The sequence below is a fragment of the Chlamydotis macqueenii genome, chromosome 1, assembly GCF_036417535.1.
Source record: "Chlamydotis macqueenii isolate bChlMac1 chromosome 1, bChlMac1.mat, whole genome shotgun sequence".
In the NCBI taxonomy this organism is placed as follows: Eukaryota; Metazoa; Chordata; class Aves; order Otidiformes; family Otididae; genus Chlamydotis; species Chlamydotis macqueenii.
The window spans coordinates 81,847,379-81,871,654 of NC_141556.1; the positions used below are offsets into that span (position 1 = coordinate 81,847,379).

At 42.6% G+C, this 24,276-nt stretch overlaps 1 protein-coding gene across 1 annotated transcript in view; it reads left to right on the top strand.

Annotated features, from left to right (window-relative positions):
- The first annotated feature begins 1,415 nt into the window (after positions 1–1,415).
- The window catches only part of NOBOX (NOBOX oogenesis homeobox), a 34,870-nt gene continuing 12,009 nt past the window's right edge, over positions 1,416–24,276 (top strand). Inside the window, exons 1-9 of the mRNA XM_086758319.1 lie at positions 1,416–1,470; positions 4,471–5,082; positions 5,486–5,592; positions 6,099–6,217; positions 7,125–7,258; positions 14,330–14,600; positions 15,177–15,523; positions 17,397–17,744; positions 18,367–18,714. Of these exons, the coding sequence (XP_086614445.1) occupies positions 1,416–1,470; positions 4,471–5,082; positions 5,486–5,592; positions 6,099–6,217; positions 7,125–7,258; positions 14,330–14,600; positions 15,177–15,523; positions 17,397–17,744; positions 18,367–18,392 (2,019 nt within the window). The 3' untranslated portion in view covers positions 18,393–18,714. The remainder of the gene's footprint in view (positions 1,471–4,470; positions 5,083–5,485; positions 5,593–6,098; positions 6,218–7,124; positions 7,259–14,329; positions 14,601–15,176; positions 15,524–17,396; positions 17,745–18,366; positions 18,715–24,276) is intronic.

The window sequence follows — 24,276 nt, forward strand, 5'->3', positions numbered from 1 at the left end:
TCTGAGCAACCTGATCTGGTTGGGGATGTCCCTGCTCCTTGCAGGGGGGTTGGACTAGATGACCTTTGAATGTCCCTTCCAACCTTAACCATTCTATGATTCTAAGTATTCTCCGCAGTTTTTATTCCCTTTCACAATACTAGAAAAAGCTGACAATAGCACTAGAGTTCAGTAAATAAACACATCCTTACTCAAGAAACAGGAACCTCTAAAGCAGTTAGTGATTTTTATTTTTGCCCTTTTATCTAATATTGAAGAGGTCCCATCCCCTCTAAGTTCAGAGTTGTGTTAGTCAGCTGAATGCTGCTAACAAATTAAATGCTATTTCAGTGGCTATAAGGTTCTAGACAGGACATCTTGCATTTGGTGACTGAACCAGGTGCACTGTCATACTAATTACACTGTCTCCAAAATACTGGCACACATGTTTCAGGTTACACTCACTTAACAGAATGGAACTACACTCAGGTGAAATCATTTGCAGAAGCCATGCTAGAGCAAACCTTGAAACAAAGACTGGGCATATGGCAAAATACAGAGTAGGAGCAATGAGATACTGAGCCAATAAACAAGATTAGGATGAAGGATGTTCGGTCTTGGTGGAGCAAGCACACAAGGCTGTTTTAAATGTTACCTGAGCAGATGACAACACTTGTAGTAGTGTGAAATCACCGACTGTCTGGTACCACTCTGTTAGGAGCTTTGTTTTTCTTCTAAGAATTGTTAAGTATTGAAAGGATGCAAAATTTACAGTGCCTGAAAGTAAAAAAAAGTGCCACTTATTTCCTGCAACCACTCGCTGGAAGCACTGCTGAACTACTGCAGCCAGAGTACATCAAAAAATTAATCTACCAGCCCACCAGGAAAGACAATTAGGTTCATCTCATTCATATTACACGAACCAATTTTGTAACATCTGGGATTCTGAGGTGTGCTGTTAGCGATACTTAAGCTCACTCCTCACGGGAGCTCGGGAAGCACGGTCTTTCAGGTGCCCTCAGATGCACCAGAAACATTTTCGTACCCGACATGCAGGGGCCAGGTTTCTCCCCACCTTCGGAGGCCGGCTCTCTGGCCTCCCACACCCGCCCTGCGAGGGAGGAAAGCCGGCGGCCCGCGGAAGATGGCTCCCTCCCAGCCGGGACACCTGAGGGGGCAGGAGGAAGACGGCCGGGGCGATCCCCACCAGCGGGTCCCGGCTCCTGCTGCTGAGGGGAGCCCGCCGCTCCCCGCCTGCCCAGCCGGCTGAGGTAGGTCGGTCAGGCAGCCCCGGCCCCGCTCTACCCCGGAGGGTCGCTGGCTGCCCAGGTGGCCTTGATGAGCCGGCCGGGGCTGCTGGCCGCGGATCCACGTCGGGTTCGCCGCCGGGCGGGGCATTAACCGGGGCAGGGCAGACGCGCCGTCGTCGAGCCGGCATGGACGGGGCGGGCGCGGAGGAGGAGGAGCGGGCGCCCAAAGGGTTGGGTAAGGGCCGAGCCGCGGGCTCTCATTAATGACTGGGGTGGAGGCACCCGGCAAATGAGCCTAATGAGCAGCCTGGGTGGAGGATAATGACCCTGTCGTCTCCTCCAGGCTGTAGCTGTGCGGGCAGTGATGGAGAGGGCCGGCAGCCATTAGCCCCTGCCTTCTGTCGTTACCTTGGGCAGGCGGCTGGGCCTTACCCTGGCCCTGGAGGGAAGGCACCATTTTGCCCGGAGTGCCTTGGGAGACTGGGGTGCCTGGTGCCAGCACTGGCTGGTGCTCGGCCTGGTGCCTGTGTGGCCTTTGTGTCACCTGGCTTGTAAAAGTGCTGGCAAGCTGGTATGAGGGTTGGGGACAGGTTGGGTTGGGGGCAGGTGGTATTCCCTTTGCTTCACGCTGAGGGGTTCCTGCTGCCTCTGGGTTTCTTGGCTGCTGGTGCTGACCACCTTTATCCACTGCCCAGTTTTCCTCCTCCTTGTCTTGAGCTTGTGCGAGTGAACCTGTGAAGCTGGTGTTTCTCCCTGTGGGTGTGTACAGGTGGCTTTGTAGCAAATGCTCCAAACAACCTTAAAAACCTTGCGGTCACTATGCAAGTGGTTACGTTGTTCCAGGATGGGGTTGTGAGAAGAAAAAGACAACTTTGCTTCCTGCTCATGCACCTTCAGGTGTTACAGGCTGTATATGTATGATGCACCCAGTCAGTTAAAATCCCTTCTGCTTCAGGTTATGTTTATCTAGAAGTGGGACAAAGTGATGCTCAGTCTGGTCTCTTGTCACACGAACAGTGGGAGAAAGGATAACTCCCTATGTGTTGCCGTGATGGCCTATCTTTCCAAACTTTATTTTCATTTCAGGTCTCTTCTTTGTCAATCCCAAGTTGTTGTCAGGCCTTTGCTATGTGTTTTAGAAATAGAGACAGCAATTTACTTTCTCTCGGAGGAATATTCCTGTAGATGATAGAAAACTCCCAGGTGTCGGTCTCTTTCTCTGCTGCAGGTGCAAGCAGAGAAGACTCAAGACTTCAAAATGTATTTTGTGATGTAAGCACATAGCAGTGTTTGCATAAAAAATAAGTAAAATCAAAGCACTAAGCTGAAAATATTATTCCTGATTTGAGGCAGAGGGTGAGTGACAGAATGGATAACACATGAAAATATTAGTTTTTTTCTCATGAGTGAGACAAGCTCAGAGGCAGTGAGGAAAATGGTGGGAAAAAGGAATTATATAGAGCATAGCCAGCTTCTGCCTCGCTCAGTTCTTGACCCTCCCAGTCGGGATATTTCATCTCATTTAACAGCAGTGGAAACTGTTGCTGCTTAACAAGATCAAATTATTACAGTAGCATAGTTTCCTGCTTCTGTCTCTTTCCTTTGCAACTAATTCAGTTCTCTTAATCCTGTAAAAAGCAAATTAGAAGGTCTTGGAAGCAGTTTGGCATCCCCTCGTACTTCCATGAAGATTCTCCTGTCTGACTGGTGATGTGGAGTTGCTTTTTGATTAACAATTGTTTAGGAAAGAAACATAAGGAAAATTTATTTTTTTTTACAATGAGAGTGGTGAAACACTGGAACAGGTTTACCAGAGAGGTGGTAGATGTCCTGTCCCTGGAAACATTCAAGGCCAGGTTGGAGGGAGCTCTGAGCAACCTGGATCTGCTTGGAGATGTCCCCGCTCCTTGCAGGGGAGTGGGACTAGAGGACCTTCCAACCCTAACTATTCTATGATTGAGGCAGAAAGCTAGTCCATTGCTTTGGCATTGCACTAGTACATATCAAAAGTAGGACAGAGTAAAATGAAATTATTCTACATCTTCCCCCCCCAGTTAAACAACCACATTTCTCTGTAGGCATATACAACTGAAATGCCGCCAACAGTCTGCTCAAACTTTCCTCTTTCCAGACAGAGGCATATACATGGTTTTGGTTTTATTATTCTACTTTTTATTCTTAATAAATAGTCACTTTTTGGTTGTTTTTTTTTTTTGAAGTAGCAGGAATGCACTGCCTCACACATTCTGAGACAATCCGTGGGTTTTCTTCTTTTGGAAATGTGTATACCAACTGGGAAAGTATAATGCTTCTTTATTATTCTGCTGCATATTTTAATTATTTCTCTTGCTGTTTTCTTTCTGACTTGTCTTCTACTATTCAGTCTCTTTTACTATAATGCAGTTTGTGCTTTTTGTTAAACTTGATCAGGCTTCTTCACCTAATTTTGTCCTCAGGCAGCGATTTCCTTACCTGTCTTGTAAGTCTGTTATTCGTAAGAGTTGTGTCTGAAACTGCAGGAAACTAATTGAAGGTAGTTATTAAAAATTTGTACAATTAATTTTTTTTTTCCTTGGTCAGCTTGAGTGTGATAGAAACAGAAGCCTCTATAAATCAAAAAGTGAGTTCTTTTGTCAGATAATCACTGCTGACACAGTAGACCAGAATTTTGCTTGTATTTTCCTTTTGCTTATTTTAATAAGGTGACACTTAGTGTCTTAATAAGCCATTGATTTTTGTTCTCTTCCTTATTCCACATACCTTTGTTATCCCCACTGCTGTTTTCCCACTACTGTATTTGTAATTACACAGCCTTCCCTTTATTCTCTGTGTCTGGAATTAATTCTTCCTGTAGTTTACAGCTGGTTGTTTTTGTAGGCATCTTCACTCTCAAAATGAGGCTTTTCTCATCTCAGGTGTTTTAATATCTCCATATTGACCATATCACATTCTTTGCTGTTGCTTTTCTAGCAGCACTCTGTCCTGGTGACAGTCTTTATTTTGAACTCTCTAGTTCTTTTCACTGTTGGGTTTCATGGTGTAGTGTTTTCATTCTCCCACAACTGAAACTTCCTATCCAGGTACATGTGTTTTCTCATGCCATCCAGACACATCTGGCTTAGACAGACAATGTGCATGTGGGGTTGGAGGGTGTTGTTTTTCTTTTTCTCTATAGAGTGTAAGGACAAGGAGGACACATCACTGAACTTTGTGGTAGATGCTGATGCTGCGCACTGTACAGGGAGCAGTGCGCTATCTGCGTTCCAAAGCACAGCTGTAAAGGAAGACATTGAGGATACCTTGGGAACAGGAGATAGGATCAGCCCTATAAAGAACGTGGAGGAAGATGGAAAATATTGCACCCTACAGGCAACCAGGTCAACTTCCCAAGACTCAGCAGCCCTTAATGGCCAGCTCGACCTTGCCTCAGTGTGTGGGCAGCTGTCAAATTTCTTCAGTGATGTGAAGGCTGTGCCCCCACTTTCTGTGGCTGAATTTGCACAGGAGCCCACAGGTCAGTCAGGGTCACGTGAGCAGTGTGAGAGCCATTACTCTGATGGGATTGAAAAGGAGGCAAAGAAGAAAATAAGTAATGACAGAAGTGGAATGTGCGCTGAGAAAGTGTCTAGTGGAATCCTTGGAGACCTCTGCAGGCAGGATGTATGTGGCCCAGCTACTCGCCGGTCATCCAAATGTGCTTCAGCCAACACTGCAGCTCAGCAATCCTACAGGGTGTCTTCAGTTCTGGAATCTAGAAGCAGCCATGATGTGACCAAGGGAAAAAAAGAGTTGCTGGAGAATCCAGAAATTCTACCACCGGTCAGGAAGAAGTCACGCACCTTCTATAGTGCAGGTAGATACTGGGGAACCCACTGGCAGACAGTGATGGTTGTACTGCCAGTGGTGCTGATTTTTCCTTTGCCATACTGAAGGCACAGCATGGAGGTGCTGAACTGCTCTAACTGGTATTGCAATGCATTCTACACTATTAGATATGTGAAGACTTCTTCAAATAAAGGTTGCTGAGTGACTTACATTTGAAGCATCACTAGCAATCCTCTTTGTTTTACTGTGGAAGATTTCTGTTTATTTTTGTGGTTTACTTAAAAAAAAATCTTTTATGTTGTTCATGTATTTCTAAGTATAGTAAAAAATGTTCAGTTTTGTTTTTCCCCTATCTTGTTTCTTTTGGGTTTTCTTGTTTTCTTATCACATACTCCCCATCTCTCTCTCTTTGAACAATGCATCATTTCTAGAGCAGCTAGAAGAGTTGGAGAAGATGTTCCAGGAAGACCACTACCCTGACAATGAGAAGAGGAGGGAGATCGCTGCTGTGGTTGGTGTAACGCCACAGCGTATCATGGTAATGCCTGTGTGGGTTAACAGTGCTGACTGTGGGTTCTGTGCAGGAAAAAATGATGGAGAGGGAGGGTGAGTAACGGGAGAGACTGCATCTGTCACAAGATAAGGAAGAGAGGTCACGGGGATGGACACTGTGCAACCAACTATCCCACCCAAAATGGCAGTAGAGTCTGCGATTGCATACTCCATCTCTTTCAATTTCCTAAGATGAGACACATAATGGGTAGTAAAAGAGGCTAAGGAGATTTGAGTTAATCTCTTTTATCTTTAAGATCATGGGCAACAAAGGAAACTGGTGTTTGGGAGTATCTTTCTGCTGTTATTCTTCTATTTGCAATGAATTTTGCAGATTCTCTGCAAGAAAGGTTTCTTGAGGTTCCTTTCTCTGGAACAAGGCTTCTGGCCTTACCTGGTGATGTGTGGAGGCAATCATTGCTGATTGGTTGCCTGTGTCCCCACATGAAGATGATTTCTTCTCTGAATGCATCCTTTCTTTCCATTTATCAGGTCTGGTTTCAGAATCGCAGGGCAAAGTGGCGGAAATCGGAGAAGTTGAGTGTGAAAAGCAACAAAAAATATCCGACATCATCAGCTCTGTCAGTCCCCTTTGGGTCAGATGGTTATGGGTGAGGGACTTAATCAGTTTTCTCATTTCTCTGCAGTAGATACCTAATGAATTAAATATTGTCCTTTGCTATTTCCCCTTTATGTTTAAGCTATGGAGAGCTTGAGTTGGACCTCAGTAGTCTGCCACCTTTCTGGGCAAATTGTAGTGGACCCTCTTAAAAGTGCTTTTGATTAACCTGTAGCACTGTTTTGAAATAAAACTGTTGAAATTGCTCTGGCTGAAGTCATGTATAGAGCAAATGATGGACAGAAAGGTCTGTGGAATCACTCTGTCATTTCTAGTTTCTGTGAATGCATTGGCCAGGAGCTTTGTGTGCAGTTGGGAATCGTTTTATCCCAGTCTTTTTCCCACCATCACTTTCCATTTCCATGGATTTTCACTTGGGGATGGAAATGCTGCTTGCTTAGATCAGTCTTACAAAGTTATGGGTTTCTTTGAATAAATACAAGCTAGCACCTTTCACAGTTGCGGGGGGTGGGGAGGGGATGACACACATTCATTGGGCAGGGGAAAGGAGTATGCAAGAGGATAGATGGTTTTCCAAGGGGGAGGGAGGGAGCGAGTGAGCAAAGAAATTAGCCTCCACAGGGAGGTGTTTATGGCAATCTGGAGCAAGAGTCTTCAAACAGAATAAGAAGAGAAAAGTCCTTACGTGAAGGACTTCAGACCACCTCACTGTCCCTGCTGCCTGTACTTTACACACTCGTGACCTGGGGCTGCTTACCCAAATACTGTCAATACAGCGTCCCTTGCACTCTTCTTGCAACCGTAAGTCAGCTAGCACTTTCTGCCTGCTAGTAATCTAGGATTTACCCATTGTAGGATAGTTATAATTGTGTATACTTCGCTGTAATGTCATGTCTTGTCCTTTGGTCCGTGCTCATACCCTTTATGTATACCTCCAGGGCACCGCTTCTGTCCACGCCTGCATTGCCTGACACCGCTCATGACCAGTCTGCTGTGCTGAGTGTAGACACTACAGCTGGGAACCACTCCAGCCTGCTCAGTGGACATCCTGCACCACCTGCCTCTGCCTCAGGTGAGACACCTATCAGCACAAGTATGTTGCATCACTACAGCATTAGCTGGTCGTGCCGGTAGGTTCCCAAACACTTTAGGGAAGGTCACATGAGAGCCCTATGCCATCCCTCTGAAAAGTGACACCAGGTTTAACAGCTCTCTGCTAATCGAGTATCTACCAGTTATGTACCAGCATAGTGGTGTCTTTGTGCTAATGCTAGAGACAAATTTGCAGTCCTTATTCATGCCCTAGCAGAAGCCAGCAAGGAATGTGACTTCATGAGCACAGGTGATTGGGGCATTCTTCTGTAATAGCTCTTTGACACTGGCATTGCTTCTCTGAATGATGATGAAAGTATTATTCCCGTTATTTTACTCTTCACGGCAGATGCACACAGGCCATATTCTGGTTTAGACTGTAATGTTCTGGCTACAACCAGAGTGAGCTATCAACAGTCAAGTGAGCTGTGTGAGGAGGGTGCGTTGTTTAAACTGTGGGGTTTGTAGAGTACTCCACACCTTTAAATCTCCAAAGGAGGTTCCTTGACTTCTCCAGCCATTGCAATTTTCCATTTTGTGCAAGACCTTGAGGGAATGAGACTAGTCAAGTTCTTAAGCATACGGTTTAATTTAATTGCTGTTGCCATGTTGTTGAAAGTCAGTGGGGTGTGCTGTTTGACCAGTTTTCTACCTGAGCTGCATTTAGACTTTGAAGATTGATGACAACCAAAGAGAGGATTTATTCAATTGTGTATTCATATGTGGAATACCAGAGTGTTCCCTAGAGTCAGGAACATTCCCAGAAACATTTCCTATATATGTTTATGTTTCCAAGTTGACACAACTTGAAAATATTTCCAAAGTGATGAGGGCTTCACTACTTCCTTAGGGATGGATATCCCAAGCAATAGACATGCTGACATGTGGTACTCTTGTGCGTATTTTCCTGCTTTCCAGTGTAATTCATTCTTTTGAATTTCATGCCATCATTTCTGCGCCCTCATTGGGTTCTTAATATACAGTATTAAGTTATTAGTATTAAGGGCAGTTCTGTGCAAGTCATTTTATAATAATGACTCAAAAACTTTAATGTATTTTTAATAGTGCTGTACCTTAAAAGTATTTTGGCACTGTAGAAAGCAACGATAAGATTGTATCAGTAAGCTTAGAATACTAGTAAATAGATATGTATGCTAAAAGTACTTAATTGAGATACTTTATTGATACTGTAATGTAGCACTTCTGTAATTTACATTTGCCTGTTATAGCCTCAAGGGGAGGACTACTTTAGTCAATCCTGTGACCTGTTTAACCAATACGACTGTAATTCAGTTAGTTCCAGTTTTTCCATGTCTTCTTGCAGCAGAGTAAATATGGTAAAAATATTTGAATAATTCACTGCTTTCCAGAATGATGAAGTGGTGCAGTCTGTTGAGTCCTGTATTTAATTAGATAAAGACCAAGATTTTAAAAAATAATTCATTTAAAGGAAACAAAATAAATATCCTCCTAGTTCTACACTTGTATTCAGAACTCTCCTGATTCCTAAAGTACATCTGCAAACATGCTATTTAATGATGAGAGAGTATGTCTGTTAAGAGAAAGTTTAATTCAGGGATGTGATCTTGTCATCTGTCTGTATTGAGCAATTTCTTTCTGAGGAATCTGCACACTGCAATGCAATTCTCCATGTGGAAAACACAAGCAGTCTTTCTGATAGGAAAGAAATGTCCCATCTGAATTCTTTGTACAATGTGTAAGGAAGAAAAAGGGCAAATGAATGTCCCTGAGAGTGGACTGAGTATGTGAGACAATGAGCAATAAAGCTGGGTTTTTACTCCTTGAATCCTTTGAACATGCTGTTGACTGCCACCTATTGCATTTACTGTGTATGCATCTAGCTTTTATGAAACACATGCTTCCTTTGCTTTTCTGAAACCCCTGTATCTTCAGTGTTCTGGATGTTTGAAGATGAGAATGTACTTCATTCTGCTTGATCCCTGTGAGGGAACAAGCTTCCCCTTGTTCTCTTTGAATCATGCTCGTCAAGAAGTAATGCAATCTGTTTGTGTCATCTAAGGCGGGTAAATACTTTACAGATACAGATCTGCTTGGGAAAAAAAGTACTTTTTTCTAAATCAGTTTTCAGAAAAGAGGCATGCTTTGCTAATGCACACGAACTGTGAGGTTTGGTGATTGGTTTTTAACCTGATTTCCTAAGGGAAGGGAGGAATATGGTGTGTGTAACGAGCCACACACTGTCTTTGTTTATGAAACCCACCCTGCCCTCCAAATTTGCTTAATCAAATTTGACAGAAGGTGGAAGTCTTTAAAAATTACATTCCTACAAGTCATGGGAAAATTGGTACCTGGGCAGCGCAGAGACCTAAGTGAGTGCTCCCTCTGAGGGAAACGACTGTTAGGAGGTGTAGAGAGTCCTCATAGAAGAGATCTGCACGGCACAATCGCACAAAAAGCTCCAGTTGCAGTTTCATCTTACTAGATGCAGGATAACACAGCATGGGGAGTGAAACCTGCTTTTTTTTTTTTTTGTTATCTGATTGCGTAGGCAGACTTTTCTTTTTAAGAAGGAAAGCAGAAAGTGAAACAGAAGAAAAATGAAAGACAACGCGACTTTCAAACTCATTTAGCCTCCTTGTTCAGAAGAAAAGCTTGCCAATACATAAGGCCATATAGGGTCCAGCTCTTTTCTTTATTAGAATATCTCAGAAAATACAGGAGGTAAAACTTCGATAGGATAAAATCCAAAGTAAAAGAAGCAAAATAAAAGAGGGAACAAATGAATTAAAAAGCTCATCAGTTCACAAGGGCAAAACCAGTTGCTTAAGTAGAGGTGGCCCTTGTGGAAACAAATCATGGCAGGTTTCAGCAAAATAATTTGTGACCTGTGCATAATGATGCCATTGAACCCAAAGATTGTAGCCTGATGGAGTAGCTATGTGTGTTTAACCACTTTCAGCAGGACAAGGAAATTATTAAAGTGTGTGAGAACAGTACGATCTGTTACCTGACACCTTTGGAGAGTGTTCGGTGCTGCCTTTTCCAGTGTTTGTCCTTGTTCTAGCCAGTAGTTATGACTGTCTGTTAGTTTGTGGGTTCTTTTCTTACGTCCCGCTGTTTTGTACAGTTCTCCAAACATGCTGATTAAAAATGCCAGCAGATAGTACTTGAGATGTATTCTGCCTTGCTGGCAGTTATGGCTTCTGATTTTGATATTAGCCACACTACTTGCCCTAAGAGCCTTTTGTGCTTCAAAAATTAAATCTTGAGCTTGCTTTGATTTTAGAATTCTTGTTTTGCTACCTTTGCTAGTCAGATAGCTTGCTTTAACTTAATGGAGGTTGTTTTTGACATTTGTAGTTATTTGAAGTTTTTCTTGTTTTTCTGAGATTTCTTATGAAGATATGTATATATATCTCTATAATTCACTGACTTAACACATTGGCTTATATTTTCTTTATAGATGGTCATTTAGAAAGAAAATTTACTTTCTATTCTTCTGGCTTGTGGGAGGATATGTTTCTGCCTCACTGGTGCTTTTGCAAGAAATATTTTCTTTCATGTTGATGTCTTGCTGAAGACACATGTCAGGAGCCCAGCCTATGCTGGTAGCTCTTATGCAAATAGCAAAATTATTATTCAGTGGCAGAGTTGGGATTGTAATGGCGTCTCAGGAGCAACTGGATGAAGTTGGATATGATCTGTCAAAGAATGGTAAATAAATGACAAGCTTTAATGATTTCAGGTATAGGATTCTGACTTTTGGACAAATTACTTTAAAGCTGATGATGTGTAGCTGACATGACAAGCAAGCGTCATACTTTTTAAAGAAGTGGTAAACTTTGCCCTACTGAAAGTCCAGGAGAGGATCAGACTGACACTTCTGAAAGTAATGCAGTTAGAGGTTGAAGTTGGTTTACTGATCTTCAGTCCATTAAAAACAGAATACTGTTGCCCCTAAGTTTGATTAATATTTGTCTTCTTTTGAGATGTCATTTACAAGAGAAATGTGTTTTCTCATCATTTCAAGAGGAGAATGTATCTATGAAAAGGTTTGTGGTGGCCTGTAATGTTCCACTAAGTGCTGCAATTACACAGGCCTGTTTCATTAAAACAAACTGGATTGGACACTATATGACGTAGAGACTTACAGTAACAGAGTCTTTTGCTGAACTCTTGATTTAATGCTTGAGAAAGCAGCCCTAGCAAGTAGACCATCTGAGGTTAGACTGGTTGCTCAGCCTGTAAAAGACATCAGCTGCATTGTGCGCAGCACACATGACTAAGAAAGTCATGTATGGCTGACATCAAGAGGAAGGACTCTGCAGATAGGTGTCACTAGGGTAGCAAATTTTGTGCACATGATCTACTCAGTTAACAACACAGAAAGCAGCTTCCTAGAATATTTTAAAACCATATTTTCACAGTTGAAACCATGCCCTGTTGCAAGTTCATGGACACCTCTCTAGAATAGGCATCAGTCTTCTTCAAGACTAGTGAAAGAATGAAATTACAGTCGTCCCGACAGAAATATACATCCTTTTTTGTTAATTTAAGACTCTGTCCCATTCATTGGAAGCTATTTGTATTAAAGAACGGAGGTCTCAGCTCTGCTAGGATGTTGAGGAAGCAGGTGTAGGAAAGACAGCAGTGTAACTGAAGACTTAGAATAGCCATTCTTGAGTTAAGACAAGTGTAGCACCAGGAGTGGTTCAGAGATCTGAAGCTGCAAATTATTAAATTGCTCTCTAGAAATTCCCATGGTTGTCTCATGGACTGAAAACCCAGAAATAGTGGAAGTGATAAACAAAAATTCCTACTGTTACATTCCCATGTTCACTGGAAATGGAAAACCTTCTGAGGATATCTATCTTGACATCAATGTCAGGAAGAGCAACAGAATTGTAAAATCTAAGTATTGCCTCAAGCCAGTGATCAGAATTCATCATTCAACAAGATGCTGGAATCTTCTGTAAATACAGTATCAGATTTAGCAGGTATTACTTCTTTGGGAATGGTTTATTCTTACTGAATTTGTGGCTTTATTCAGAAGATACAAATTCAGTGGCTTGCTTTGAAAGGACTGAGAAGTAGAGGAAACTTTAGAAAAGGCTGAACCAACTCTTTGGAGGCTGAGTGTGCTGTCTTCCCGGTCTCATTGCCTGTGGAACTTATTGCCGTGTTCCATAAAGATTATCTGCACTAAGTGTTGCAAATATTTCAAAAAACAAAACTTAATTCTTAGTAGGTGTGAAAATGGGTTTAGAAGTGATTTCCTGGGCTATGTTGTTAACACTCCTTGCATTCATCCTGAGCAAGACTGAGATCATCTGCAGAAAGGCTAATCCTACTGTCATTATTGAACTGAAGCTTTATCTGGATATAGACTGGTTTTCAGGTAAGTTGTGCCTCACATGGCTGCTGTTTCATAATGTTTGTGAAATGACTCCTAACCATTCTGGGAGAGAATGGTTAGGAGAACCAGTGCAATTGAAGGTTTTAAAAAATCAGAAGAGATCTTCAGCTTAATTTCTGGCTAAACCGTTTTGACTTGCAAAGAACCTAAATGTTGTGTTGACTAGTGCTTTCTTTTGTGGGACTAGGTCTGTGTCAAAAAACAGGAATGTGATAGGTACGTCATAGATGCTGCCTGACATGGAGACGAAGTACATTCAAATAGGAAAAAATAAATCACTGAGAATTGCCAGGGCATGTGAATGCTTTTGAGATGGATTTCCTGGATCTTGCTCTGCTTTTCTAAATGAGCCCAAAATCAGGGCTATTCTTCATTGAAACGTCAGGACTCCCTCTTTCCCTAATTGAGGAGAGTTGAAGAAAACTAAAAGTGGGAAGATAGGCACAATTGCACAGCACACTGGGGAATCTGAGAAGTGGTACTGTAAGGTGTTGAAATGGAATCTCCTTATCAGCTCTCTGGGCATGCATTCCACAGTTCTCTAACAGTTGCCCATGCTTGCTTTATGTTTAGGTTTTATGTTTAAGGCCTTTGATTCACGCCTCGTGGAGTGCATTTGATGTTACTCTCTATGCCTGCAAGGGTGAAGTACAGCTGTAAACTGTCCGTGCCACTAGCTTTCCCTGAGTGCTTTACAGTATGTGGGAGTGGGCAATCACCTGGTCAGTGATATTTTCTTATACCTGCCTCATCCTTTCAAGCTGGCCTTGAAAAATCATTTCAAATTGTGTCATGCACACCTGATGGTTACACTTCTCAAGAGAGAAATCATTTGCTATTTGGCATAATAAAAGAGAATCTTGTTTTCTTGCACTGTGTGCAAGCTTCTTGAGCTTCTGTGTATACTTGTTACTCTGGATCACCAGCAGACATGGTTCTGACCTTTTCATTTCCTCTATTGTCCTCTTTCCACAGAGGCTGTTCTGTAGGAAACTGTTCCCCTCTCCTTTTCCAGCAGTGACTGAGGAGACAGGTCACCGAACAAGATTCTAGCGACCAAATGGTGTTGGTTTCCTTTTCCATCTCTCCAGCTTCTTTTTCCCAAGGCCCTTCAGCTGACATCTCTGCTTTTTTAATTTTTGTTTTGGCATGACTCATCAGAGGCCAAACCAGGAGTGAAAATTTGGTTAAAAAATGGCCTAGACAGTGGATCTCTACAGCCACGTTTTTGTTTCTTTCAAACCACAGTTAATTTTTTCAAAAGGGTAATCTGTGCAGCACACTCTTCCCAGAGGACAGTAGAGATGGAAGATGGCTGGGGGATTGTTCCTGGCTTTTTTCCAGGAAGTACTTTGCTTCATTTGGCTGCCTTCTTGAGAGCTGAATAAATCCAGTATGCAGACACTGAAATCATGAAGGTAATTTTATTTAACTAATAAACATCGTCCTCTGTTTCAGAGAGCTTGCTACTACTCCCTTTTGCTTCCCAGCAGCAATGCTGATACTTGTTTACTTTCATTCCTATCAGTTCACCTCCAGTGTTTTCATTGGCATCTTGCTTTTCTGTTCTGCCACTCTTGTCATTCCCTCTGCTTGCTGCTTTTAATTTTTAGTATGACAGCATAGTATGACAGTTTCTCTTTTTATTCACAGTCTCTTCAGTGGCAGGAATGGTGGCATCTTGTGAAGCTGTTCAGACAAAGGCGTTACCACAGCTCAACTTCAGTTCCAGCAGAATGGAGTACTTCCCTAGTCTTCCCAGCCCTCCGCCCATCCGCAGGGCCAGCCTACCTCTCAGTCTGTCCTTCAACCCCCACAGTCATATTCTTCCCTTGATGCTGGACACTCCCAACAGTGAATGCAGCTTGTCCAGTCAGGAAAATGGCTCCAGGGAGACCTTCACTTACAGCGTCCAGAATCAAGGGTAGGAACAGATGAGATTGTCTTTGTCTTTGAGGGAGATGGAAAAAGTGAACCCTGGGAGAAGCGTTGGGAGGGTGAAGGTGGGACATGGGACAAGGAAGTAGGAGGCAGAAAGTGAGAAGTTAGACATGGGAGTGAGAATGTCCTTTAAATGGAGTATGAAAAAATGTATTGTGTGTAGTAGGACAGGGCACCTGCTATCAGAAAAGTGATACCTTTAATCAGCGTGCTTTCAGAATTGCATGCCTGTCAAGTGAAGATGGGATTCAGAAGCACAGTGAAAAGGAATTTTTGAGAGGATGTTTTAAGCATTGGAGTGTGCTTTGGAGAGTGGGAAGAACTAGAGGAATGGTAATCCCCACTAAACATGCATTGTTAAAGAATCCTACTGTGAAAGCACTTGGCTCAAGTAGTTTCTGTTGCCCTTGTCCTGTGCCTGGAATTTGGGAGGAAGGGGCTCAGATCAGGGTTGGAGCGGCTGTCGAAGGGAAGATAAAACAATTATTTATTGTACAGGTTGCTGTAGCTGTTTACCCTACTTTAATCTCTAAATTGCTTTTCTCCTTGCTCTCTGCAGCTTGAGTTCACCAGTTTCCTGCAACTACCCTGAGCAGCTGGAGTCAGCAGGCAACCTAGAGATCACGTACTGTCAGTACAACAGCCAGGATGGGATTTACCAGCCACCCCAGTATCCTCAGCAGCACCAGCTCTCCCAGTTCCATCATCTGCCAGGTCACCTGGCCAGCAACGTGCTCTCCAGTGTCCGTCTCACTCCTACAACGCCCGCTGAGTCCCATACAGCTTTCCTTGCTTTACCTGGTAACAGTGGAGTCGTAACCTATGGGGCAACAGGAGCCACACAAGGCTACGTACAAAACCACATGGGGGGACAGCTCTTGTTACAGCAGCCAAGTGGAAACTCGGGTAAATTTCTGAAATCTTTTGGCACTGCGCTCCTCTGGAATAACTAAACAATACCCTGAAACATTCAGAATAATGAGTGATTTTACTGATGACAGTGACAGAAAGGAGGAATGTGCGTATACATGCACAAACATATATATAATGCCAATTTTTTTTAATTATGTTTTTTTTTGAAGTGCTGACCCATTCATTTGAATCAAAAATTACTACATAGGCTGCATGTCAGAGGGAGTGCTACCATGTGAATATGTCAGGTAGTGCAACGGTTTTGTCTGGAATGGAGAGCTAGCTTTTCTTTTTCGGGAGTATACTGTTGTGCAGACTAACATGCCTTCAGTGTATGTGGGTGGGGGTCAAGGGTGCAAAGTCGAAAATGTGCCACAGCAAATGGAATAGTAGGAGACAGCAAGAAAAACAGACTTCTAACTCTGCTGGGCTTCTGCAGAAACAATTTTGAAAGAATGTTATGTGTCTTAGGGTAGTGCAAAAGAAGAGAGTTAGAGATAGGCCAACAAAGGATGGATGTAGCTTCTTTCTTTTTCTTCCTTGGACATGAATTTGCAACCTTAAAGCACTTGAACATCATTTTCTAAAAAGTAACTAGGTAAAAACGGCATTGTCAATCTCCGTGTTTTGTTTCAGGGATTTGTATTTTGAAGTTCTTCAAGCCCGAGTACAACCGGAGGATAAGCTATTGCAATTTATTTGTTTGAACGGTCAGGTTTGTTAAATTAAGCTCACAGTCCAAAAAAAATACATCTCTTCTCTTATCTTATTCAAGAGAATAAAGAGTTTTCGGACCACAGATGCTGCTTCTGTTTTTGTACTGTTTTTGACGACCTTGTCAGGGAGCGAAGTCTGACTCACAGGCTGATGGGTGCAAGCTGGCGCATGTTCACATTGTACACGGCTAACATTCTCCAGAAGAGGCTGGCAGGCCCCGTGCTATCTAGCATACTTGGCCTGGTTCTCCTCTCTGGTTACAAAGCATAATTATTATTTTCTGTGGTTTTTCAGTTTGAAGTGCCAGAAGTAATGAGAGGGCTGTGTCCAAGCGCACCAAATTAATGTTTTTATAGCGTGATGCCAGAAGTGTGTGTTATATGCCTTGGGGCATGTCGTGCAAGCATAAAGGGATGTGTAAAGGTGCAAGCCTTGTTAGGCCTAATAAAGCTGGAGGATTTTTGAAGGAATACAGGCAGAGTTGATGTTCCCTTATTCCATGCTTTATCCGAAGCACAATATGTAGTGAATCAGCACTAAACTCTTCTGTTCAAAGAAGGGATCCTCTGACTGTTATGCAGTGTAGACAACCAGGGCCTGGGGTTCCAGGATTGCAATGAGGAGGGAACCAATCTGTCATGTAGACACACCCATAATTCTTACTTCAGCATGTAAGCAGTTTAGTTGAATTATAGATATTAATTAAAAAACATTCCTGTTTCCTGGATTGCAGCTTTAATAAATGAAAGTGAAGATTAAGCATCCAACTTATACTTTGCAGAGCTAACTTGGGAAATAGGAGTGGAAGAAAAAAAAATTGAGTGTGTATGTCTCTAATATTGCATACACTCAGGATCTGTGCTGAAGCAACATCATATTTTTTAGATTATAACAATACTAGGAACAACCTAAGTTTTTCCTCTTAATAACTATGTTCTGGATAAATACACTGCCGTGTAAACAACAAAGTTAACCTTCGTGCGTGTGTGATGTCTGCTCTATTGCAGTAACCATTAAGGCATAACTAATACTGTATTTGCACTGAGCGTGCTCTCTTAAGCACAACATACTCATTTTTCCATATGCATGGTTTTAATCCTCCATTCCTTATTTTCATTATTCTGTCCTTTCTCTGTTGCTTTTCCCTCAGCTGGCATCACTGCCTATCAAGCCGTCCCCTGGAATGATTTCTACATGCAGGGAGCTCCATTCTCGAATCAGTTGCACTCACGGATGCCATTTTCTAGCGCAGCAGGAGGACAGTACTTTACAGAGCAGATTTCCGGCACTCAGCCACCTTGCCTGCCCTCCTCTCCGTATTTTCTTCAAGTGTCCAATGGAACAACACTGGGATCCATGCCACACACTGGAAAACAAAAGGGAGTGACACCACCAGACCAGAGTTCATACCAGAAACACGAAACAGAGCCAGAGTTGACGTCGCTTGCTGAAAGAGAGAAAGTAGAGAGCAGCAGCAAGAAAGGAGAGGCTATTCTTGGTAACTGAAAGTCCAGCTGAATTCTTTTCTTTTTTTTTTTTTTTTTTTTTTTTTTTTTTTTTTTTTTTTTTTTTTTTTTTCATAAGAGGGGAATAAGGAAAGAGTTCCAACACAGCAGCAGCTCCTCTGGCTGCAGGATCAAAACTGTGGCATGAATGGGAATGGAATTTTTTTTTTCCCCTCTGGGTTGCTGTCCAAGACAGATCCTGTTATCCTATATCTAGTTCTTAGATTAATCTGTTTTTAGAAACAAGGAGTTATAGGTCAGTAAAACAGACAGCAAAGTTCTGTCCTCTGTCACACATGGTCTGTCGTGAGCTGAATGGCTATACAAGGCTGATTATTTCTAAGATTTCTAGAGGCATATACACCTCTTCTCAAGGCAGAACTTCTTGAGCAAGAAGAGGGGAAGGGAGACCTTTCTGTTTGGATTTCCATGTTCAGACTTTTATTTAGGAAACAAAGTTACATTACTCTAGATTTGTTGAATGGTGTCCTATGCCTTAAATATTGTTTGAGGGTATGTGTCTAATTTTGAAATATAAAACATTTGAAAAAATTCAAGTTACTCTGTGTCATGTGAGATCACATTTTCTTACAAATCTGTTTGGTTTTTCTTCAGATATTAAAGAAGAAACTAAGAACTGATGCTGCACTCTAAGGAAAAAAAAAACTGAGGAAAAGGAAGCATTACCGTTTTAAACTCTTGCAAAATAAGAAGAGACAAAAAGAGAGACGAGAATAATAATATTTCCAACAGAAGCACCTTTTTGTTTCTTTTTTTGGGTTGTATTTTTTTTCTAGTTTTTGCCATGATGATTTTCCCGCTGAGGAAAGAAGCAGGGAAATTTCGATCAATAAAAGCTTCTGGTCTGTGTTTTTTGCAAATCTCCTGACTTTATTCGTCTTAGTGAATTCTAATCTTGAGGAGCTCACAGACAAGAAAGAGCTGATACAGGCACTGTAAGTGGTAAGTGGAAATTCCAAATCATGCAAGAGTCAGAAGGTATGGCTGGTATCCTGGAATATGTGGGAAGAGAGGCCGGGAAGAATAAGATGTATGCAAAACAGAGGGAGGAACTGCAGCAACTACACCTAATTTTAGGGACTCCGGCTACTGCAAGAAGTGTTGTGGGAAGTCCATGGTATTTGCTAGCCCTGAATTACTTTTTTTTTTTTTTAAAAAAAAAAAAAAGTTTCAATCTAAAAATATAACAATAAATGGCTGCAAAACTGTAACTCTAAATGCCAGCAGTGTAATCAGATCTCTATAGTTATTAATTGGTTTAGCATCCTTATTTGAACTGTAGATCAATGTCTGAGGATTGTGTTGTTCAAATTTTTTTATGAATTAGTTGATAACTTAAATATTTGGTGGGTACCACTTTCTTGGGATACTTGGTCATCATCTCTGGAATTGACCCAACAGTTTATTGCTGAAGTGGCTCAGTTATTGCAAAAGGGATTAAGCTCTCTACTGTCTTTTTGGGTTAACAGGAACTGTGGATGGTTTGCGTGGGTGTGCCTTGCATTTTTATCTGCATCCTGTTAGGATGTGTTGCAGTTTAATCTGATAGGATGTTTCATAACTGTGACTTTTCTCTCACATTCCTCAAATCTTACTGTGGGAATATCACGCTGCAGTGTTAGCAGGAGTAGTTTAGTAGAGCAAACAGTCTTGGCTTGATAGTCTCGGCTTCTGCTTTACCTGGGAATTTTAGCCTAGGAAATTGATAAAAGATGTCTCTGAAATCGGTCATCAGCAGCAGTACCAGAGGACTCAAGTGAAGAGATTGTTTACTCTGGTATGTAAAGAAATGGCTGCAGTCCCTAGGAACTGTGGTTCCAAACTGAGCTTTAACCACCTGAATGTGTGGGATATATAATATGAGTGGCTAACACGTATGTCAGGCTCTCACTGTGTCCTTGTGAGGAAAGACCATTGTGTTGTAGGAAACTGGAGTTGCATTTCCTTGGATACTTTCTGTCTTTAACCCTGAGTCTTTCCACTGCCTTTTGGACACAGGCAAGGCCTGAGTAATTTTTGTGTTTACAGTAATCTGGGTACCCCTCTTGTACTTCGTGAAATTAAGAGTTATCAGGTCTTTTGTTTAAATTTCTCTGTAGTCTGTTCATAAAGAGTAGCAGGAGTTGAATGCTGCCACTCCTCTCCTTTTTCTTTCTCCTGTGTCCTGTAAAACACTGTTTTATATCTGGCAGTGGCTGAAGACCAAGCAGTGTAGTCAGGGACAGATTTATATTGCACATCTACAGATTTGTACAGAGATTCTGGAATTTTTATTTCTTAGAGCAAAAGTTTATTGCTATCTGTAACAGGCTGAGAACTGGTGGGAAATGTGCATTAGTTCACAGTTGTTCACTCACCCACAACTGAGCAACCTAAACCAATATTTCCAAGAGGTGTGAATAGGAGTTTTCTTTGCAATTACAAGTGCACTCTGAAAACTGTTAGTGGTGATGATGGCAGAATTCCTCATAGCTAGGGCTGGCTAGGAATCTTGCCTGGATCCAAAAACAACCCTTCCAGGAGATAAAAAGGACAAAACCAACAATGGAATGCCAGCTTATCCACCCTACCTGCCCTGTCTCTTACAGCAAGGAAAAAACCCAGACATTTAGAGTGGTTTTAGAGAGACTTTTATTTGCAGAAATAAGACTTTTTGATGTTTGGTGGCACAGTTGTGCAGTCAGCTTGGATATTCTGCCTATATCATTTCCGATAAAAATGTAATTTGGACATTCATGACCACAAAGTGCTATGTGATACAATCTAAAAAATTTGGGGGATTAAATGAGCCAAACTTTTTAATTGGAAAATCTTTTATGTTCAAGATTTTTGATAATTTGTTGATTCCTCTGGGAATGGTTTGAACAGGATGGTTTGGTTCATTTCCATGCTCGTACCTTAACTTTGCCAGGTTCAATTAGGCTTGAAGTTTTGAACTGAGATTTCTTTCATATAACTGTTAACAGCTGGAGGAAAAGGGTGGATACCTGAGATTACGCAGATGGCCAGGTTCATCCTTTCTGTGGTTCTACTGACTTTGCTGGAGCTAAACCAAGGTTAACCTACTCCCCAGGTACACAGACCGGTTGTGTTGGTTTTTTGTTGTTTTTTTTTTTCCTGCCCGGTGCTGCCACCGGCAGAAGCAGCGACAGCCCTTGACCACGTGCCAGGTCACCCAAAAAGGTGAAGAGGCTTGGGTAGTTGTGTGACCCTTTCTATTGCACCTGCAGTACGCACTGCACTAGTATCTTGGAATCGCGTGGCTCCTTAGTCTTCTTGTGCCATTCTCCCTGCTGCAACTTTTAGTGGACTTGGTTCCTTGTTGCACAGACACCTTGGGTTTAGGCCCCTGCATGCTTTTATTAGGTATTTCCTTTGCATATGAAGTCTCAAGAAGACTCATTTTGTTAGGGCAGCAGGACCAAAATTCAAAATGCCATGGCTTTCTGACAGCAGTGTCTTGTCTTTTGAAGTGAAGAATTGTTTTGCCTCTGCATCATAATTTTAACTGGAAGTGCCGAGCCAAGTAGTCAGAACCTTGAAGCGAGTCAGACTTGGTGCAAACAGATACAGCTGTGTGCACTGGTCCGGTATTGCTGTGGTTTTTCCCTAATTAATGAAGAGGTTTTACGAGGTGGAAAGCCAAATTGTGGATGTGTGCATTTGTATTGGACTAATTCAGTACTGTTGTTGTACGACTGGAAATGAGAACGAGGATACTGTAGCGAGTACATTTCCACAGAAGGAAGGTTTTGTCTGGTTACCCAAAGCATGGCTGTTCAGCTGAACAGTACACGCACACACACGCTCTCATATAGGTGTATCTATCCTCTATATTGCATATTTTAACATAATTAGGTTGTTAACCTTCTGCTACTTCTAAGTAGCTGATGTATAAACAGGTACATTTGGCATATGAACCTTTTCTTACGTGTCTTAGCCAGTGAATAGACGTTATTTTCTAAAAGCAGGACTTGTTTTAAGTGGTGAGAGCACATAAAACCTCATGAACTAAATTCTGTTTTACTCAAAAAGATACATCTTTTCTTATAGGCTTCTTAGTTTCTGTAAAACAGGATACATTAGAAAGTATCAACATTTATTCAGTTTAGCAGTTGAAATTCCTGAGGTATTTTTTGCATTGCTTATTATAAAATTGATACAAATAACATGAGAAAACAATCTGTTGCTGAATTGTAAATATTGATTATTTTTTTCTTCATGTTGCTGTGCTAAGCACAAGAACAATACATTAAAAAAACAAAACAAAACCAAATCCATTATCTGAGAGTGCCATGCATCTTCATAGCTAAATGCTGACAAGTATGGAAACACCTGTGATGCTTCATTTAGCTTGATGATAATCATACCTTCAGAACTGATAATAAATCTGCCAGATGAGACTGCACAGCATAAGTCATCAAAACCAACACTGAGGGACTCCAGGACATGTTGCTTAGTCGTCTTGTGTGTCCCACATGCCCACATCTGCATGATCCCATCAGACAAGGGTTGGGAAATTTTGAACATTAAGCCAACAGCTTCATGGAGACCAGGATTGTGATAGCAACCCACTAAGGGCTGTTGCTGGAGAACTGAACTGCAGAAAAGTGTTTGATTTTATGACAAGGCAGCAGTAATTATCAGGAGCTTAAATGTTCCAGTTATATACAGAAACGAAGAAGGCTGTAAGAAAGTTGGTGGGGGTTTTTTTTGTGGTTTTTTTTTTTTTTGGCTTGTTTTCCATTTTGAGGCCGGGCAGCTATGGGTGTTCATCCGTGGGGTCACACCTGCCTGCCTGGAGGCTTGGGCAAAGGCTCGGTGGTTCAGTTTCCACCCAGGTGCTTTGCACCTTGTGTGGCTTCAGAAGGTGTCATAAAATCAAAGCATCATGAAGTGTGGTGATTGGGAGTGGCCAGAGTCTCTTGTTTTGAGCTCCTGTGATGTCTGAGGAGTTCAGAAACATTGGTGGGAGAAGGTCCGAGAAAAAAGAAAGCAGCAAGGGGAGAGGGTAATAAGAGAGAGGAGGAGGAAAATGGATGTGAAAAGGCATGTTATGTGACCTTGTTTGGGCAATGATGGGAATCCTGAGCCTATGCACACCTCTGGTTTGTTACAAATATGTTTGTGTCCATGCAACCTCCTTGCTACCAGCGCCACTGCTGCCTGGTATCTCTTCCCACTGTGCCCCTGCAGCTTTCGTTCCATGAGTGTCTGGTGGGCTTTGGGCTACCCAGCGGTCCTGCAACAGCCTGTGCTGGCAGAAAGGCAAGTGGGGGGCATGAGGCTTCCAGACACAACTTTTAATCTCATTTTTGGATTTTCCTGCTGAGATCAGCATGCTGAGGTACTACACACCCATCCTCTGAACTCCCCTTCGCATTTCATTGATGAGCACTTCGGTCTGCCTTAAACTGTACCACGGGAGCCCTTCTTGTAAGCCAACGGCTTCTGGGCACCAACTTAATTTGAGCCACTGTTGGTAAGAAAGAACGAAAATGAAGATTACCCGGAGACCCTTATTGAGAGGGGGTCCTCACCCTGAATCCGGGCTCTGGGCTTCAGCGTGGAGGTGGTGGGGTGGCTGGAGCCTACCCCAGGGAGCCTGCCCCAGCACCCACCAGCTCCGCCTGCCAGGGTTGACAAGAGGAGTTCAGTACAGCAAAAATACTCTGTGAAAGCCGACAGCTCGCACAGCTGCTGCCGGGGCTTTGGGGCTGCCCACATGTGAGCTGGCGTGCAAGGAAGCTGCAGGCTGCTGCTGCTGGCCATCCCACACAGGGTGGCAGCCTGTTTTACTGGGTAGGGCTAGGTTGTTTACACTCGCTCCCAACAAAGGCTGAAAATATTTCCCATAATTTCTGTTTGCTGTTCTCTGCAGAAGAGTCATGGTTTATTTTTACAGTAACCTTCCATTTTGAAAAAAAAGCACCTTCCTGTTTGTGTAATGTTCTTGCAGTGACAGAGGAATACATGCCCTCCCAGCCTGCGGAGCACAGGCGAGATGGGACTCCGGAGAAACACTGCCCGGCGCATCTGGAGGCACGCTCTCTGCTGATTCATTTAGTTAATGGCTCAGGAAGAAAAGCCCTTTGTATACAGATGACTGAATAGCAGCCAATGTATCATACAGCAAAAGTAATTGCCTTTTTCTTCTTCTTCTTCTTCTTTTTTTTTTTTTTTTTCCAAGCTAGGCTCCCCACCCTAGCAGAGCTGCTTTACTGAGTCATTCCACTGATCTAAAACCCTGTTTTAAACTTTGCCTACACAAAGGGAGAGAATGGAAAGAGAATCCCCATCTCCCTGCCTCCCTATAGGGGAGGCTTGCCCTGTGGTGCTGGGCTGCTCCCAAAGGAGAGCGTCTGCATGGGAATACTTGCAGAAGCATGGGTCTCTACTGCGCCTACAAAGCAGCTGAATAAAGGTGTAAAAGACAGGGTGAAGTGGGAAAGGACAAGAGGAGGCACAAGTGGGCAGTGGGAGGGGAGGCAGCACTGCCTGGTC